Source organism: Anabrus simplex, chromosome 1, assembly GCF_040414725.1.
Source record: "Anabrus simplex isolate iqAnaSimp1 chromosome 1, ASM4041472v1, whole genome shotgun sequence".
Taxonomy (NCBI): Eukaryota; Metazoa; Arthropoda; class Insecta; order Orthoptera; family Tettigoniidae; genus Anabrus; species Anabrus simplex.
In genome coordinates this window covers 416,233,006-416,254,678 of record NC_090265.1, presented here as the reverse complement: position 1 = coordinate 416,254,678, position 21,673 = coordinate 416,233,006, and the positions used below count along the sequence as shown (strand labels likewise).

At 37.5% G+C, this 21,673-nt stretch overlaps 1 protein-coding gene across 1 annotated transcript in view; it reads right to left on the bottom strand.

Annotated features, from left to right (window-relative positions):
- Cmtr1 (Cap methyltransferase 1) overlaps positions 1 to 21,673 on the bottom strand; it is a 240,378-nt gene that overhangs the window by 81,462 nt on the left and 137,243 nt on the right. The window contains exon 12 of the mRNA XM_067135097.2: positions 10,699 to 10,904. Within this exon, the coding sequence (XP_066991198.1) occupies positions 10,699 to 10,904 (206 nt within the window). The remainder of the gene's footprint in view (positions 1 to 10,698; positions 10,905 to 21,673) is intronic.

The following is a 21,673-nucleotide window of genomic DNA, read 5'->3' as shown; positions in this document are numbered from 1 at the left end:
CAAAGTTTGTATACTGCTTATGTTATTTTACTAATGATAATGAAAATAAACAGTAATACAGAGACTTAAGGTAATAGTTCAGTGAAATGAGCCCCTTTTCCTGTACATATCTATGTAGTCAGAAGATATTTTAAATTTTTGCTTTATTGTACATTAAAATTCTATAATGAAAGTAAGTTACACATTTATAATTAATGTACCAAGATTTGTGAATTTCCGGACTTTAAAATCAGTAAAAGAACAGTTCTACGAGATTTTGAAGTTTAAAATGCTTCTACTGAAAAGTTAATACGATGTTTATGAGCCCCTTCCTTCCCTGTACCTTTCAAATATGTTCATCATATGTATTTGTCTATTCAAATATTTTTTGACAAATCCAAGAACTTTAAAACAAACAAACAACAACACAATTTTTATAGAATAATGTGTTCATTTATTTTAACTTGTACAAAAATATTTTAATGTGTATATCCTGTTTTTAACCTATCACTGCATGTGATTAAAAATATTATTTGAATCTAGCTGAAGATGACCACAAGACGACTGAAATATGTTCTAGTTTAGACATGACTATTTAACTGTTTAATATGGAATAGGTGGAAACTACATAATAAATTATTTTTAAGAATTAATTTTTAAATGTTGTTAACCCTTAGCAGACAAATTTTTTTCTTGTGTAGCCCTGCACTAGTTGTATTTTTTCCTTCAAAAAAGCTGTATATTTACAATGAAGGTATAATGAAAATACAAAGTCTGACTCATAACATTATGAATTAATTTATCACTCTAGATACACACTATAAGCAATAAACATGTAGTTAAAAGACAGTTTGTCCATTTCCTACTTATATTTCTTCTCCGTGTGGCACTTCTCGAAGCATTCATTTGTATTTTTTCTCTTGCATAGCAAGTTAGTTTCATCAACAATTTGTTGTACCAATTCTTCTGTAAAAAAACAGTGTAAAAAATTCAACGGGAGTAAATGGTTTCTTACCTGCGGGAGGTGAGAAACCACTAATCAAAGTGTGTGGTTTCTTACAAAGTTCGGATCAGCTGGGCGATAAACTCTCCAACCATCGTGTGGTTCACTACTATTTATTGCTTTCATTCTCGCTTTCAACTACTTCCATTTCGCTAGAATTGTCATTATCACTCTCAGAAACATCAAACTCATTGTCCATAACTGATAATTCGTCATCACTGCTGTCAATTTCATCTAAAAAACGAGCTATATCGTACGAAGTAGCATTACCCTGTCTGCGCGCTGCCATTTTCACAGCTGACTAATGTAAACAACAGCTCGCTCTTTATTTACCTGTAAAACTCGTAAAACAAAGTTTTAACACATCCAGAAGGCTGTGACATTCCTAAAGGTTCTACACAATAACTATAGATAGCAGCAGCATGCATAATTGCTTCACACGTGTATATATTTACCGTGGAAACAGCTGGCGGGTATATCCCGACATACGCCCAGAACAGGAAACTGGAATGTCAGTAAATGCCCGACAGTTGTCCGCTGAGGGTTAATGTCAATAGGGAACTAACTATGAAATTCATGAATTGCTCTACTATTATGGGTGCATATCTGACAATCCATGCACAATCCTAAATTCTCAAAGTACTCTAATATGTAATTTTCCTCGTACAGCTGCTAAGGGTGACCAGTGATCAATGGTGGGATACATAAGGTAATAAAAGTTATGAATACTGAAGGAATTATTGTCAAGGAGAGAATACAAGAAATTAATCAACCTGAATTTGAATGTGGAAAAATGAAAAAAAAAAAAAAAAATAGAAAAAAATATCTTACTTAGACAAAGGTTTTAATTAAAAGATACACACCAGAACTAACTACATGAGGAAAACATAAGAAGTATCCATAAAGCTCTATGATGTCTTCATCAGTCCAAAGAGAAGATGAGCACTGACTGAAGTTATGCCATGTAATAAAAGGTCCTATTTATGAAATGGGTATAATATTTAAAGAGGAGGTAAAAGAGGGGTACAGACTAAACACAGGGAAGAGGCAGAAACATGAAAACTGAACCAGAAGTGATAAGAGGAGGTCTGAGAGGAAAGAGAAGAGCCTGGTACAAGTAAGTAAAAACAATGCCAATTAAGTTGGAGCCTTGTTATTACCATGCCATGTCTCATGACTCATGAATCCTTAAGTGAATATGCCTGGATCAACTCTAGACTTATGAATGAATTACAGAAGCACACAGTCTTGGAGTCTTAACCGCTTAGCCGCATCACATGGCATACTGTCTGCTAGTTGTGTGAACTGCTTTCAAGTGTCAAGCTCAGTGGCGTGCAGTGAACACATTCGTCACCCCACCGGCAAAAATGGTTTTAGAATATAAGCAATCGCAGCCCCACTACACTCTCTGAAATCAATATTACCACTTTATAAGGCTGCATTTTGCGTGGAAAGATCTACCTCAGAAAGGTCTTTCAAGAAAATTTTCAACCACAAACTCGCACCTATTTCCAAATTGATATTCACAGCAGTGACGACACCATCATAACTTAATCTATAGCAGATTTTACAGTTTACTTACAGTTTCACCCGGTGACACTTCATGATAGTACAGTAGAGTCATGGTTTTCACAAAAATACACTGGGACTATTTGTTTTTAACTTAAAAAACCTAACCTAAACTAAATCAGCAAAATGTAACTGGTATTTTACCATCGCCAAAGTTTTATACTTTCACTCGCTTACTGAATGTACGTGCATCAATGACAAACGAGGGAAAATATTCGTCACATCGTTTAACACACATTATATTCATGAAGAATGGCACAGAACTCACGGAAATTTCACCTATAAACCAAGAGGAACACTAAAAATTTCACTATATACCATCATCAAAGACACCAAATACAAAATGCTTTTACTTTGCGCTTAGTTCTGTGTTCATGTTGGGCAATCTACCCTGAACACTTCAACTTAAATTTCGCTGGGGTAGCTCTCTTTCACACCAGCAAGGAAACCCAGCTCACTGGAGAACCTGAACTGCGGTAGAGCGAGCGGACTGTCGAAACAGCTGTACTTGGCTTGGCTTAGAAGTTCGCAGTTTTTTAAACTTCCAAGGAATAATAAGAAAATGTAAATACAAAGTTATTTACCCCAGCAGCGCTGGGGTAGATGGGGTTCAGTGCACGCCACTGGTAAAGCTATTTCAAATTAGCACTGTATGTTGCACGAGCCGCTTATAAGTGTAAAACCTTTTCTGAACCTTTCTCCCGTCTATTATTGAGTGTTGGTTGTATGTCTTGCTGATCACAGAATTCAAGTGAATGGTGGGGAAATTGCCTTCAGGATCTTCATCTGTCCCGAATACAGCATACTGCTCTTGCATATATAGTAAAACCTCGTTAATTCAAAATCGTTGGGGCGCAAAAATCGGACTTCGAATTACGTGATTTTGAATTAACTGCCAACACGTAATTCAGAAATGCCAACCCTTGTGGCATCACAATATATTCTAAGACCCGTTACTGCATGCTATTAACCTTGATTCACAGTTTAAACCTCTCAAATGCCATGGAAGAAAACTATTTCCAAAATGTATTCAACAAGGAGCATTTACAGTATTCAAATAATGTACTTGGATAACTCACTGGCACAGATAACCTCATGCAATGAAATCAAAAGAAAGGAAACATGATTCAAAGATGAGGAGAAATCTAGACTGGCTCCCCTGTGCAAGTGCTTTACTCATTGGATTACTGTACTGTATGCATTTTAGATGCCTTGTACTTGCACAGAAAGTATCCTATGCCCTTAAAGATCGCGGCTTATCAAACTTTCCTATGATGAGAGGAGAAAGTCTTTTGCTTCCATCAGCATTAGAACAACAGTAGTGACTATACTCTTGTACAATTTCCCGCCATGGCACTTCTAAGACCCATTAATGCATGCAATTCTCCTTGATTTTCAGTTTAAACTTTTCAAATGCCATGGAAAACACTATTTCAGAAATGTATCCAACAAGGTGCATTTACATTATTCAAATAATGTCCTTTGATAAAACAATGGCAAACATAACCTCACGCAACAAAAGGAGAAAAAAAAGAACATGATTCAAAGACGAAGATAAATTATGCTGGCTCCCCTGTGCAAATGCTTTATCTTTTGGATTACTGTACTGTTTGCAGTTTTAGATGCCTTGTACTTGCACGGAAAGTGCCCGACGCCCTTAAAACATTGTGGCTTTTCGAACTTTCCTATGACGGGGAAAGGAAGTCTCTGGCTTCCGTGTGCACTGCATAGCAACAAAGTACATTCCCTGGCTGGTAATTCTCTCCTTTAAAACCATAAGCCCGTTAGGCCTCAGCATTAAAAATAATAAAACAAACAAACAAACAAAGCCGTTTCATCGGCATTGACAATATTGTTTGGTGTGTACAAATTGATTATTCGCCAACTGTCGGCATCACCAGTGTTCGCGGATTCTACCTCTTTGCACAGTGCCTGTTATGTGATATTGTGGCGTTCCTTAAAATGCCGAATACAAAATAATTACGATTCCACTCAAACTTAGCAGATATGAAACATACTGTAGACATGCCGAAGTGGGTGAAAGTGCGGAAAGTTACCCCTGCACGTTCCAGAAGACGCGTTCTTTCATGACGCGGAGAACTTTTTAATTTAACACACTCCGTTACACGCAGGGCAAGGATTCCCCGCTATTTAAACGTTTTCATGAATTTTGAATTTTAATGGGATGCGTGAAGGGTTGTTCTCCAGGACATAGTCCGCGCAGAGTGGAGTCATTGTTAGTCACTGCCGAGGCGTGTACGTGAGTAGATGTTTGTTATTCTTCTCCCGGGCGCCTATGCGGGTTACCGTGTGATTACTGTAAGTTATATTCTTGACTTTCGTTGGTGTTGCTCTTGTTATACCTTCACCTATTACTCATTGTTCTTTTTATATTCTTTCTTAGGAATGGTACGCGGTAGAGCATATGATGGATTTTGAAAAGGAAGAACAACGCATCAAGGACTTGCTAGCTGAATTAGATGATGACATATTTTTAGTTCTTTTCGCTTTCTGTATTTTACTTTTACTACTTTTACTATTTTTTTACTATTGTTACTATTTTACTCGTTCTTTATTGATGTGAATTTTACTGCAGTGTTTATTATACATTAAAAAACTAGAAAAATACAAAGATGTTGTAAAATGAACACTGCAGGGAATCTCTGCCTATGCGTGTTAGGACGTATAAAAAAATCGGGAATATGAGCGAGGGAATATTATTTCCCCTTCTCGTTTATTTTAATTCAGGTCATAACAAAAATTAAATAACTTTATAAGTAAACAACAGTACTGTGAGGAAGATTTTTAGGTCCTTTCTTCTTCAATAGAACAAAAGAGACACAATTTATTCACTTATTTGTGCATGACGAGGGAATCCCCGCCACTCGTGTAACCGCGATACAATTATTATGCGTGTAACAGAGTGTTAAATTACTCTGTAAAATACTATTTATTTCAAAATATAAGGGCAATTTCAAACTAAAAGTCTGAATTTTGGCAACGGGACCAACACTATTCTTCGAATTACGAATTATCCGTATTTCGAATTAAACAATTTAAATAACATCCAAAACTGTACCTCATGTTTCCGGGAATGATAGCTGCTTCAAATTAGGCAAGATTTTGAATTAACAGATTTCGAATTATCGAGGTTCTACTGTAGTAGGCATGCTATCAGCATGGTGACTTACAGTGGTTCAGGAGGCAAAAAAAAAAATTGAAATATTTATCCAAAAATTATATTGTGCAGATGTTGTTAGATTCAGAATACAGTGACGCTGATAGTGAAATTTAATTTAGTGATCTGCAGGGAACGGATTTACATGTACTAATAATTATTGAAATATGTACATATATATTTAGTTATTATTGAAATATGGAATTATATACGGACTTAAAATTACACATATAACATTAATTTCTATTTAATATCAAAGTTCAAAGAAGCTAAACTAAGTAGATCTACATGCAACATAATGTTGGACTTCTCATTTTAATATATTTGAAGAACACACAATCTTTTATTCTCTGTTACCAAAACAATGGATTTCAAAATGTTCTTTTAAGCGCTGGAAAGTGAATCTTCTCCTATTATCTCTAAGGACAGATTTATATTGACTGAAACTGCGTTCAACATCGGAAGAGGTAATGGGGGCATAATTCAACTTCACAATATCTGCTGGGGTTAAATCCAATGTTAATTTTACACTTAAATCTCCACAGGTTATATGAGTCATCTTAGGATATACAACACACAATGCTTCTCCAGCTTTTATCACATAAGGTGCGGCATCGCTAATAAAAAGTAACACTTTATTATACTTAACACCCTGTGGCCAGAGGATACCCACAGCCTCATTGAACGGTTTTGCTATAGTTTTGTTATCGCACTTTTCTAGAACATCACAGTGTAAGAGAATCCGTTTACAATAATTTTCGCTTAACAAACCAATGATTACGTTGCCAATTAGCCTGCCTTCTTTGTCTGTTGTCTCATCAATGGAAACCCAAATTGGACCGTCTTTAATCTCTTGCCTTATCTTCCAAACAGTTTCATCGTATATGGCTGAACAGTACGTTTTTCTGAACGTTGACTCATCTGGGATGGATCGTTAAGTATATTTCTCGAGGAATTCCCTGAAGCACTGATTATTCAGTTTGAAGAGAGGTACGTCAGCAGAGATGAGAGCACGGCAGAGATCGGTATTGAATTCGGACGTTAAACTGGAAGTTGCTGGTTGTGTCAGAAACTACTGTCTCTGCTTGGAATCTCGTTGTTTGTTAGCCTGGTGTTTACTGGTTGAAACGTGCTGTTGCACAAGGAACCTTTGAGTAGATGTCGCTGTACAATGACACAAATTACAAAATAATATCTCACTGTCAGTTGATAACCCATCTTTTTTAAATTCTGATAAGTAACTTTAATTTTAAACTGGTTGACTGAGCTACTTTAGGCATATTGTAACAACGTTAATGTCTTCAATGAATATCAATACACGACTGCACACACACTGAACGTACAAGAACACTATGATCCGTCACACTGCTAATTCAAACTGTGAATGACTGGTAGTGAACTAGATGGAGTTATGAAGCAAGCAAAGGGAATGCCCGAATTATGAACTAATCCGTAAACCACTAGCACATCGTCGATGAATGAGATTTCCCTAGTTACGAAATTATAGCACAGACATAGTCGATGTTATGTAATGCAGCTTCTCAGGGCTGTAAGTGTGATTCATGTAGTCACGGTACTGACCGGCTGATCTCCACCACTTCCGGGCTCAACCTCTCTCTTTCTTCGCACCGCTTATCAGCTTATTTTATCAGCCCAGACGTGGACAGGAGTGATAATAACCTGCACACCAGTTAAAATATTAAATTTTCAAATATAGATTTTTAATTTATTTCTCCATTATTGAGAGGACTGCTAATTTAATATAATTTAATACTTTTTAGCCAAAATATGGACTATATTTTTTTAATGACGAAGAATATGGAACATGTGTGCTAAACTCCAAAATATGGAAAAATATGGAAAATGAATACTCCATTTTTCAACTCCACGTCATGATTCGTAAAGTAATGCAAAATATAATTAATTTTAGCTTCCTAAAGAGATATGTATTTACATATAAATCCGTTCCCTGGTGATCTGAGTGGTGACACTGATGCAGAAGATGGCACAGGCGACAGTGACATCATAGACATTAAAATAGAGTGGGAAGAGTTTGGAATAGTGCAAAAAGTTCTTATGTACTATCAATGCTAGTTTGAATGTACACTTTGAGGATAACTCTGAACCTATACATATTTTTGAGCATCTGGATGTAGGTAATAAATTTCATAAAATCTGTATTGAAGAGCAATATAGCGTAAAACAAAAGCTGAAGTTTTCCACCTATTCAATACTGTATGTTATAACCTTAAAAAGTTACATATATTTGTTGAAATTAGTTTTGGTCTTCCCAGAGACCATCATCAATCAAAATCAAAGTAAAGGCAAGACTTGAATAAAAAATAAAAGATATATAAAAAATAACAAAATATACACATATGAAGCAAGTAAAAGATTTTAAAAACACTCATCAGGTGAACTGAGTTCTAGAAGATTTCTCTACTGCTGATATTTTAGTGTTTAACCCGTCATCAGTAGTGTTGTCCTAAATTATGCGAGAGGTAGCGTGTACAGGCACTCCCTAACATCAGCTTGGTATATGATTTTAGTACTTATACGGCATGCCTGCCTCTTACCCGGAGGCCCCAGGTTCGATTCCCGGCCCGGCCAGGCCAGGGATTTTTACCTGGACCTGAGGGCTGGTTCAAGGTCCACTCAGCCTATGTGATTAGAATTGCAGAGCTATCTGACGGTGAGATAGTGGCCCCAGTCTAGAAAGCCAAGAATAACGGCCGAGAGGATTCGTCGTGATGACCGCACGACAGCTTGTAATCTGCAGGCCTTCGGGCTGAGCAGCGGTTGCTTGGTAGGCCAAGGCCCTTCAAGGGCTGTAAGTGCAATGGGGTTATGTATATATTTACATATTTGTATATATCCACAATTGTTTATTATCTAAATATTTGCTACTACAATTTTGACTCCTACATTGTTTTCATTCTTTTAGAAGGTAATTATAATTTTGTTTTATCTGACTAGTTTTATGTTACCCTTTTATATTTTATAAACCTACATAACTATTACTAAATATTATGAAAAGGAACAAAGAACCTTGGCATTTGAAATACATATTACAGTACAAAATAAATTTGATCATGGTTTGTGAACCTTGTTATTTTCTATTATTGTCTTGTTCACTCATTTCTTTCAACTTCTTGCGAAAAACATTCACTGCATACTACTTTTTTAGTCCAGTGAGCTCTTTGCATATTGAACACCTTCACGCATCACAGTGAGCTAACATAAATCGGTTTTTTCTGGACTGGGCAGTAGGCACATATTGGTTTCTGCCTGGGAACGTCTGAAAAAATAAAATTATCCTAGTCTTTTCGTAATGATTATGACTGTAGAGGATGGACGTTTCAAGTTTTTCCGTTGTCTTGAGGGCGGCACTGTGGTTCTTTCGGGTGCCAAAAACCCATTTGGAGGGTATAGGCTGAAGAATTTGGGTACTAGTTAGTACTGTATCAATATCACTTTCCAAATCGTTGGATTGCTCTGTATCAGTTTGATGCATGGAATGTTCAGTACGAGCATCACTTACAGTCAGATAAAAAGGACTTGGTCATTAACATCAGTAAATACGTCGTCCTCAATTTCAATCCAGCTCAAGGCCTATTAGCCATTATAACTACACTGTGATACTTTTTACTAAAACTACACCAGCGCAGAATGCGCAAAAACTATGACGCCAAAGGTATCGAGGCTAGAATGCGCCTAACACTGCCCGACACAGCGCACTTCCCCCACGTGACGTGTGCGTGAATCATAGTGTAACAAAGCAAAACATGTGACTCATATACTCTTTTGAGTTTGAAACGTTAAAATCTTAAACCAAAAAACTTTTCTTAATATGGAATGTTAATGTTAGGAGCTACCTAACAACGCTACCGATGGCGGGTTAACCTGGTCTTCTGTGAGGTGCAGTCTTTCAATTGGAGGAAAGCTGAGAGCTTGCACAGGACATGCGATTGTGATGAGAGTTTAAAAAATCTTTACTTGTCTTGAATTTCATGCTTGCTTCATGTGTGTATATTTTGTTATTTTTTATATATATTTTTAATTTTTAATTCATGTCTTTCCTTTACTTTGATTTTGACTGATGATGGTCTCTGGGAAGACTGAAACTAGCTTCAACAAATATATGTAACACTTTTAAGGTTACAACATACAATAATGAATAGGAGGAAACCTTTAGCTTTTGTTTTACGCATCTGGATGCAGCAATACGCGAAGGCCAATGCAGAACAAAGAAGAAGAAGAAAATAATTTTTGAACATTTCTTTTCTGATAAATAATAATTCCGTGTGGCTATTTCTAACTGGGTGCAGCCCTTGTAAGGCAGACCCTCCGATGAGGGTGGGCGGCATCTACCATGTGTAGGTAACTGCGTGTTATTGTGGTGGAGGATAGTGTTATGTGTGGTGTGTGAGTTGCAGGGATGTTGGGAACAGTACAAACACCCAGCCCCCGAGCCATTGGAATTAACCATGAAGGTTAAAATCTCCGACCCGGCCGAGAATTGAACCTGGGACCCTCTGAACCAAAGGCCAGTACACTGACCATTCAGCCAACGAATCGGACTCTTTTCTGATGAACTAGAAGAACTGATAGCATGGGAGACAGATAGAGAGTGCATGTGTGACGGCAACTTTTTTATGTTTCATGTTAACTTTGCCCTAGAGAAACAATGTTTATACTTGAGGAGGGAAAAATTACCAAAATAAATTACTCAACAGGTGAAAAATAAATACTCTGTTAAGGGAGTAAAGTAGCAGATATCTTCTTTTCCAACTGATGAGGGCCTAATGTCAAAATAATTCTTGTTTGGGTTGCTCTAATACATAGCGTGCATCTTTAACATACTAACATAAGCAGGTCATATACAAATGTACAATAAATAAATTAATGTAATGACTATTTTATTCGTTGAAATGAAAATTTACTGTACTGAAGGGGTTAAACTTATTACCTGCCGTGAAAAATTTATCTTTCTTGAGCAGCTCTTCGCACTTCACATCTGGAGTGGTTCGTGGAGGAGCAGTACGAGCCTTATCTGGAATTTCCCAGTATCTCAGACATTCTCGTCTCATTTCAGCTTGTCTGGATTCTGTGAGCGATGGATCCCGACAGAATGCAGCTATCTTCACTAGATTTACTATCTGCCGCTCTCCAAGACTAATAAACACATAATTCTTATATCAGTTGATTCAAGAATTATAGTCTCACACTAAACATCATAAATAAGAGACATATTTTAATGACAATACATTAATTTAACAAAGTTATAATGTACAATCTTATAAATAAAGTTGTAGTGGTCCGCTGTCTGTAACATCATTTATTTTGCCATGTTTTGATATATGTATCCGTGTTAGATAACTCAAGATCATATCAGTCATTTTTAGCTTTCGTGTCCATTTGTTTGTTTGTTCGTTTCACCGTCACAGGTAAATGGCTGAATAGATCTCAACCAAACTTCATATTTATAGTCTACTCAACCAGGAACAGGTTTCGATATGCACATCCTTTAAAAATCACTGAATAGACCGGGGATTTATAGGAAGACCAGAAGAGTTTTTTTCAATTTTCTCTTACACTTTTGATTATATCTCGACCAAACTTCATATTTAAAGTCTACTCATCTAGGAGCAGGTTTCAATATGCATATCATTTAAAAATCACTGAATAGACTGGAGTTTTATACAAAGAACAAAAGAGTATTTTTTTCAATTTTCTTTTATGCTATTGATTAAATCTCTGCCAAAATTCGTATTTAGAGTCTACTTATCCAAGAGCAGGTTTCGATATGCATATCACTTAAAAGTCACTGAACAGACTGGGGATTTATAGAAGGACCAGAAGAGTTTGTTCTTTTCTTAAAAACAATTTTCTCTTACACTACTGATTATATCTCAACTAAACTTCATGTCTAGAATCTACTCATCCAGGAGGAGGTTTTGATATGCATATAAAAATCACTGAAAAGACGGGTTTATAGAAAGACCAGAATAGTTTTTTCAATTTTCTTTTACAGTATTGATTATCTCTCAACCAAATTTCATATTTAGAGTCTATTTGTCCCAGAACATGTTTCAATATGCATATGATTTAAAAATCACTGATCAGACTGGGGCTTTATGCGAAGACCAGAATGTTTTTGTTTATTTCAATTTTCTTTTACACTATTGACTATATCTCGACCAAACTTCATATTTAGAGTCTACTCATCCGGAAGCAGGTTATGATATGCCTATAATTTAAAAATCAACAAACAGACTGGGGGTTTATAGGAAGATCAGAAGAGTTTTTTTCAATTTTCTCCTTCACTACTGATTATACGTAAAATCTATAGTCTATATGTGAAACGCTCCTTCATTTAAAATAATTTTTTGTTATATACATAATTTAGGGGCTGCCTGGCCGATGTGGTAAAGGCGAGCTCGGTTCACCAGGAAAGGATGTGGGTTCGATTCCCCGCCAGGAAGTTGAAAAATTTAAGAAACGAGATTTCCACTTCCGGAGGTGCATATGGCCAAGGTTCACTGAGCCTGCACCAAAAATTAGTACCAGGTTAATTCCTGGGGGTAAAGGCGGCCGGGCGTAGAGCTAACCACTCTACCTCACCAAGTGCCAAGGTTAAGGATAGTGGAAGCCTTTACCTTCCACCACTCCAAGGGCGTTATGGCCTGTACGGAGGTGACTTTGCTTTGCTATATACATAATTTTGCTTACTCTTCAAATGACAGAGAAAATTTCTCTTTATGGGCTTCATGCTCTGCAGCCAATAACGGACACCCTCGCAAACCTACAGTTATTTGAAGGATTCATAACAGGACAAAATCGGAGGATGCATAATATTTCACTCAGCTTGAAAATTAACCCCACCAAATGTAACTGAACACCGAAGAAACATGAGGTAGAACCTTTCCCTTTGCTTATGTATTTTTGGTAGAGCTCTGGCAAGAGATACCAATGCGCCCCATTATAAATTGTAGAAATAGTCCCACAAATAACGTTTCTAAATTTTTGCACCATTTCCTCTGTAAACATTTTTAATTCAATAATAAAGCCTACATAAAGAATTCTGTTGACTTCTGTGACAAATTGTCCACATTCAAGCTAACAGACAATCATGTTATGGTATCATTTGATATCACTAACATGTATTTGAATATACCCGTAAATGACGTAATTAACATTGTAAAAACTGACCTTATGAAACATAACAACCTAAGCAGATGTGTAAAAAATTGACAATTTTATTAATTTATTGAAATTTGTACTTAACAATAACTATTTCACATTCAATAATAAAATATATCATCAAAAGGGACTAGCAATGGGTGACCCAATCTCCGGCTTTCATGCTAACATCTTTATGGACAATATGGAAACCAATTTAATAATTAAAAAATTAACGGCGTAAAACTCTGGCTAAGACATGTGGATGACACATTCGCGATCATAGACAAACAACTGAACAATAGCAACAACGTACACAGCCTCCTCAACAACCTTAACAACAATATTAAGTTTACTAAAGAGGACGAGGTCAACAACTCCTTAAAATTTTTAGACTTAACTTTGACTAGAGATAAAGAAAAGTTCATTTACCAAATTTACAAGAAACCATCTGCTGCTCCTATAACAATAAAAAGTGAATCCTTGCACCTCCACTCACATAAGCTGCTAAATTTTACAGCTTGGCTCACAGGGTCATGAACATTCCTCTCTCTAATGCTAATCGAGAAAAAGAACTACGTTTCATCAAAGAATTAGCCATGCTGAATGCCTATAAACCTGATATGATCACCAAAATCATAGGTAAAATTAAGTCAAAGAATACAACTACATTACTTTCCGAGAAAAAAAATTCTCTATTTTTACTTTCACCAACCCAGCTATTTACAAGTATCACCAAACCATTAAAAAAGCACTACATTAACATTGCATACCGGACTCGCAACACCAACCGTAATATTTTTTCAATTCTAACTCCGTTAATAAAATTTATGACAAATTCTCAAACTCGGAAATATATAGACTCAGATGTACACAGTGCAATTTTTCTTATGTAGAACAGACCGGCCGTAGCTTTAGAATAAGGTACTTAGAACATTACAATGCCTTGTAACACAAAAAAACATTCCGCCATGAGTGTCCATATGAGGGACACGGGGCATAATTTCAGTACTATCGATCAAGATATTCAAATACTTAAATACGTAAAAGTAGTGTAATGACTGGGTATGAAAACACTTACATTTCCTTGGACCAGTACTTTAATAAAAACAGTAATTTAAATGACATCTCGGACATTAATAGTCCCATAATTAAGCAAATCCCCAATCTAATTGCTGACTTTGGTATCAATGCTAAAAATTTCATGAAAATTTTCCACTGTAAACGTGCTTTCAATCCACCGGTAGTAACAGTAGCTACACCTACAACGCCTTTTCACATTGCATTCCCTCCACTAGCTGACAACTCGCGTAGCGTCCCGCCCTCCTTCCCCCTTCCGCTATCTTCGCCGCCTCTACGATTGCATTCGTTCAACACACGTAGCAGCAAGTCAGTGACCATCAAACCTCCGTAAACAACTAAGGGACTAATCACCTTTCAACCAACACAATGGTAAGAGCCTTCTATTTAAATTCCAGCAACTGACACACATCATTTTCTTTTCTCTTCTTTTTTACAGGGCACACCCGATTTATGTTTTTCACCTATGAGATTAGTAGTTCCCCATTTGAAGCCCAATAATAATACACCATCTATACATAATAATAATAACGTTTGAAATACAACCTGAGGGAGTCTCATACGGTTTTTTACGCTGATCCAGGCAACATTTTATCCATCTGTACAGTTCATTTTTCAACCAATACATGTGATTTCAAGACACCTCATCACGTTTAATGTATGAAACATGATCATAGTTCATTACAAGAGCACACTCCTAATGTGAAAAACTGTTTTTAATTACAAGCCATTGGGCGAAGATTATTATGATCATCGATTTATACGAACAATCACTCACAGCAAACATCTTCATGTCATTCATTCCACTTACATTTTAAGCAATTTTAATGGTCACTATTTGTTTTAATAGACATAATATAATCTTACTGATTATTTTTAAATTGTTAAAATTTGTTTTTTATCAATGTATTATTAGATGTTTCTACATTATATATACCGGGATCAGGGCCGTAACCTACCTTGGATTAAGTTATTTCTAGCTGATAATGCTCATGAAGTATGCGTGAAACATGTCCTAATTATTTCTAATGGAAATGAAATGGCGTTTGGCTTTGAGTGCAGTGAGTGTCTGAAAACAGGTTCAGCTCACCAGGTGCAGGTCTTTTAATTTGACGCCCATAGGTGACCTGCAGGTTGTGATGAGGATGAAATGATGATGAAGACGATACGTACACCCAGCCCCCGTGCCAGCGGAATTAACCAATGATGGTTAAAATTCCAAACAAACCCTGCCAGGAATCAAACCCAGGACCCCTGTGACCAAAGGCCAGCACTCTACCCATTTATTCATGGAGCCGGACTATTATTTCTAATCTTCTTCCAGTTGAAGCCTAACTCTTTCACATACTTCTCAAACTGATACAACTTTTTTTTTTGCTATTTGCTTTACGTCGCACTAACACAGATAGGTCTTATTGTGACGATGAGATGGGAAGGGCCTAGGAGTGGGAAGGAAGCAGCCGTGGCCTTGATTAAGGTACAGCTCCAGCATTTGCCTGGTGTGAAAATGGGAAACCATGGAAAACCATCTTCAGGGCTGCCGACAGTGGGGCTTGAACCCACTATCTCCCGAATACTGGATACTGGCCGCACTTAAGCAACTGCAGCTATTGACCTCGGTGATACAACCTCCATGGAAACCAACCCCCTCTCCTGTTCTCTTGTAATTTAAATATTGATGGTTTTCTGAAAAATGTAAAATTCATGAATTGTGTCTAAATCTTGAAAATCTGTTACATGCTTTTTCCCTATCTGTGTTTTTCCTGATGTACCAAATGAAGTTTCTTCAGTCTCGTGCTGCCTCTGTTCTACTAATTACACTGTCCTGCGATGGTTTCATTGCTGCCATTCTGTACTGCTTTTTAGGATGACTTCTGCATCCTGAATCAGGATCCGATGTTAATTTTTCCCCATCACATCACATTTTCTCAAAAATCCTATATTACATTTATTTCATCACATGCACTAATGCACTTCTTACTTTGTTAGGAAGAGTGTTGCTTTATGTTTAGATTTCCATATTCTTTTATTAATTTATTTTATTATTTTACTGATTCAACATCCTCCAGCCATCTTGTAGTCCTGTATTATCACGCTCAGAGTGTAGAGCCGGCAACTATGTACAACACAGCCGGGAACACGCGGTTCTGGCTGAGTGGCGTCATTCTCTCGTTGTGCTTATATTTTTACTGAACTTACATCTATCAACATGCCACAACGTTCTTGCAAGAACAATCCAGGTACATTCTGCTATATATGTGGAAGTTCCGTGCCGATGAGACAGCGGCGTAATATAACCGAGTTCTTGAGAAAGGCCTACTATGCCTAGTTTGGCTTGAAACTTGGAGACCAGGACAAGCCTTGGGCACCACATAAGGCTTGTAGAACCTGTATAGAGCAGTTACGGCAATGGGTGAACGGTAAGTGAACTGCGTTGCCATTCGGTATTCCAATGGTGTGGCGAGAACCCCCAGACCACAGTACTCACTGTTAGTTCTGTTCTGTGAATGTGAAGGGATTTAACAACAGCAACAAAGGTAACATTGTGTATCCAAGCAATATTCGATCTGCAATTTTACCCGTTCCTCATGGCCCTGATACACCAGTACCACAGTGTACACAACATTTACAGGACTGTCCCTCTTCTGAATCTGACGCAGAAATGGCGGGCACTAACTCTGACTGTGATTTCTACCCTGAATGTGTTGAAAAAGAACCAAGGCTGTATGAGCATTAAATGACTTTGTTCGAGATCTTGGCCTTACAAAGGAATCTGCTGAGTTACTCGGGTCTAGACTTCATGAAAGGAACATGTTGGCACCAGGGACGACGTATTATTGGTACAGACAACGCGAACAAGAATTTACACCCTTCTTTTCTGGTTTACTGCAACAACATTCTGGAGGTTATCCTATAACTAGGAGCACCACAGTATGACCCTACTGACTGGAGACTTTTCACCGACGCCTCCAAGTGTACTTTGAAGTGCGTCCTTCTTCACAATGAAAACAAACTTGCATCCATTCCCGTTGCTCATTCAGTTATTATGTGAGAAACATATGGAAATCTCGAAATGCTGTTGTGTAAACTGAAGTACCAGGAACACAAGTGGCAAGTGTGGTGATTTCAAAGTGATAGGTATTCTATTAGGTTTACAAGGAGGTTACACAAAGCACCCCTGCTTTCTGTGTGAGTGGGACAGTCAAACAAGGTTACATCACTGGACTCAAAAAGAATGGCCACGTAGACAATGGACTGTAAGGTCAAAAAACATAAAACAAGAAACTCTTGTTCACAAGAGCAAAATACTGTTAACTCCACTTCATATCAAACTAGGGCTTATGAAGCAATTCGTAAGACCCTAAACAACGAAGGTGAATGCTTTCAGTACCTGTGTCATAGATTCCCAGGCATCAGTAATTCCAAAATCAAGGAGAGTATTTTCACAGGTCCAGATATCAGAAAACTTCTTTCTGATGCTAATTTTGAAGACTTTATGTGTGCTGCAGAGCGATCGGCATGGATAGCAATCCGGAATGTGGTCAAAAACTTTCTTGGAAACACAAAGGATTCAGATACAAACAAATGGTGGACATATAGCTTGTTTCTTTCCATGATTTAAGTTGCAAAATGAGCTTGAAAGTGCACATGTTACATTCACATCTGGACTATTTCTCTGAGAACCTAGGAATGCTGAGCGAAGAGCAAGGAGAAAGATTCCATCAGGATCTCCAGGCAATGGAACGCAGATATCAAGGGAAATGGAACAAAAAACATGCTGGCAGATTACTGCTGGTTACTAAAGAGATAAGGTCCAACTACTCCTCACACACGAAAAGCAAGGCGAAGATGTTTCTTATACTAAGGTAGGACATTATAAAATTGAAACCGTAGACTTAACATTCTCAGTATGTTATGAGGCTTAATGCGTGGTAAATTTTGGTCCATTTGGCTGTGTTTTTCTACAGATCTGTTAACACAATACACTACATATCTTTATATTATGTTCATAAGAATACCAGTGTAAGATAGGAGTGTTCAGATGGGTGAAAATAACAAGAAAGAAGCATTCTTTACATGTGATAATACTAATCTTGCATGTGCGCGTGCTGCATATTTATCAAATTTTCATTTTGAATTTGCATAAACAGAATAGGAAAATGGTAAAAATCAAAGTATGGGAACCCCAGAAAACAGATAAGAGAACTGAGTATCAGAACCAGATAAAAACCCTGCTACCAAGAGATGAAAGGAAAAATGGAAAGGCAGAATGGATCAGATTAAGGGACACATTGGTTAAGGAAGCAACTGAAGTTTGTGGAAAGACAAGTATGAAAACAAGGGAGAAGGAAACACCTTGGTGGAATGAAGGAGTGAGAGCAGCAATTAGGGAGAGAAATACCTTACGGAAAGAAAGGGACTGGGAGAAAAATAAACCGGATCTTACTAGATACGAGGCAAAGATCAGAAACCTCGAACAATTATACCGAAACAAGTAACTGGATGTTAAAAGAACAGTTAAAAGACCAAGGCATGGAATATATTCACTCAAAAACTGGAGGAAGACAGCAGAGGATATAAGAAACTACTGTATAGTGTTATTAGATGTAAAAGGAAACCAATAAATACCATAAAGGCACTTGAAGATGAAAATGGAAATCTGGTTAGGACAGAAAGTGACATGGGAGAAGTCCTGAACAACCATTTCGAACACGTACTCAATAGACCAGTTCAAGAACAAAATACAGAACCGGAAATCCAAGCCTACAAATAGGAACCTCCCATCACCTCGACAGAAACTGAGACAGCCTTAAAATTTATACCTAAAGGAAAATCTTCAGGTGCAGATGAAGTGAATGCGGATATGATAAAGGCAGCAGGCATCCAGTGTATACAATGACTGCACAGAGTACTAAATGTCGTATGGACAGACAACCTAATACCTGCAGATTGGAGCAAGGGCGTTATCATTCCCCTGTTTAAGAAAGGCAGCAGACTGAAACCCACCAACTATAGAGGAATAAAACTTCTATCTCATGGGCTAAATATTCTAGAGAAGATAATAGAAAGGAGATTGAGAACCATTATTGAACCACAGTTAGAGGAGGAGCAATATTGATTCAGGAGTAACAGATCAACAATGGATCTAATTTTTAGCATCCGCATGCGGATGGAAAAGTATTAGAAGAAAGGCAAGAACCTGGTCATTGTATTCCTGGATATAGAAAAGGCCAATGGTAGTGTTATAAGAAGATATGGGAGTGCCTGAGGAAAAGAAATGTGCTTGAAGGACTGGTAAGAAAAATTCAGATGTTGTACAAAGACTGTACTAGCTGTATACAAATTGGGGAAGGTCGAACATCATGGTTTGAGACCAAGAGTGAAGTTCAGCAAGGAAGTACACTGTTCCCACTACTGTTCATCACTGTTACGGACAATATTAAGAAGAACGTCAAGGAAAAGCTAGGTGAACTGAATGCAGTGGCCTTTGCTGATGATATCATGCTTTGGGGCGAAACAGAAGAGGAAGTACAGACCAGACTTAACGTATGGAAATCCCAGTTCCAGGAATATAATGTCAAGATCAGCGAGACCAAGACAGTGGTGATGGCAGTCAACAGAGAAGGGCGCCCAGCAAGTATAAAACTTTTTTTTTTGCTAGTTGCTTTACGTCGCACCGACACAGATAGGTCCTATGGCGACGATGGGATAGGAAAAGCCTAGGAGTTGGAAGGAAGCGGCCGTGGCCTTAATTAAGGTACAGCTCCAGCATTTGCTTGGTGTGAAAATGGGAAATCACAGTGTAAAACTAGGAGACCACCAGTGGATAGTTTTCCTTACCTTGGAAGTGTAATCTCAGTGATAATTTGGTCAGAACAGAAATTACAAACAGAATGCAAAAGGAATCAGAATTCTACCAGCAAGTAAGAACACTTTTATGGGATGACATGATCCCAAAACCGGCCAAACTGATGTTTGACAGCTATTTCATACCAATATTGACCTATGGTGTTAAAGCGTGCACCCTCACAAAAATAGATTCATCAAGACTGCAAACATCAGAGATGAAATTTCTTAGGTCCACCATTCAGAAGACCAAGATGGACAAGTTAAGAAAGGAGGAGGTGAGGATAAAAGCCAAAATAAAGACATCCCTATTAGACTGAATTGGCACATCCTTACTAAGGTGGTACGGGCATGTGATGAGGATGGAGCCTACACGAACAGCCAGAATAAATTTGGAAAGACAGGTGGAAGGGGAAAGACCTAAGACACGATCAAGGTTGATCTAGTTACTAGAGGATGGACAATGGATGATGTTCTCCATGACAAGTTGTATATGGACAGGAAGAAGTGGAAGAGGCTCATTAACAGCAGCCGGGAAACTGGAACTGTATGATGATGATGATGATGATGATGATGATGATGACTGTTTAACATCATACTAACACACTGAAGGTTTATGGCAACAGAGGGATGGGAAAGGGCTAAGATTGGGAAAATAGCAGCTGTGGCCTTAATTAAGGTACAGCCCCAGTATTTGTCTGGTGCAAAAATGGGAAACCACGGAAAACCATTTTCAGGGTTGCCCACGGTAGGATTCGAACGCATTACCTCTTGAATGCAAGCTAAGCTCACAGCTGCGTGACTATAACTGCGTGGCCAACTTGTTCAGTTAAAATTCTCTTGACCGTCTTCAACAACACTTTTGTTGCATCTGCTATTTCTTGTTGTACTTTCAACAATTCCCTTCTATAATGTTCTTTCGTTTTATTCTTTCTGTCCTCAGCTTCCTTATCCATAAAACTATGGACACTGAACAATCTCTCGCGTTTATCCTCTTGTTGTCGCAAACTTCAGTGTAGAATTTTCAGCAGCATAATTCACTTTGTGCACGAACGGTCAGAATATCTACTGATAATGAACCGATTTGTTTAGCTACTGACCGTGTTACGGAACCTGCTTCAGTCAGTGCTGTGGTAAGCATTTAACAACAAGTTCCACTCCACCACTCCATGAGGTGAGTAAAAAGTATTACTGTATCTTTTTTCATATTCTCCTGTTAGTATTTCTTGGGAGAACCTTTCTTTTCATTCGCTTTTTTTCTTTCTTACCTTTTAGTTTCTCTTGTATACCAGACTACATCTTCTGCACATATACATCAACATTCAAGTTCCACACTGTACTTCACATTGTTCACCTCTACGGAGAGTACATTTAACTTTACATGTATAGCTGATCTCAACCAACAGTGAAACAACAAGTCAGTGGCTTGTCGTGACACAGTAGCTTCCTTGCTCTCTGTGGTCCTTTACAGCCTCATATTTTTTTCGCATTGCATTATTTGCTTTGATCTCTTCCTTCTGGTATAAAAGAGCACTTATTATCGGGTTAATACTAAAAAAGACAGGTATACAAAGCCTCAGGTATACTGTAAATATGTTTATGCAAAAATTCCACAGTTTTGAACCAGACTGACTGAAGTTCTGATATCACAGTTCTGATACTATTGTACTGAAGGATTAACAGTTGTAAAATCCTCAATTTATGTTTACAAACTTGTAAAAGGAATTTTTTAATGTAAGAAAATGTAGAGTTCTCAAACCTCCTAGAAGTCTAAAATATTAATGGATTTATATGATTCCTTCACTAGTTTGTTGATCCTATAATGTTGTGAAGCG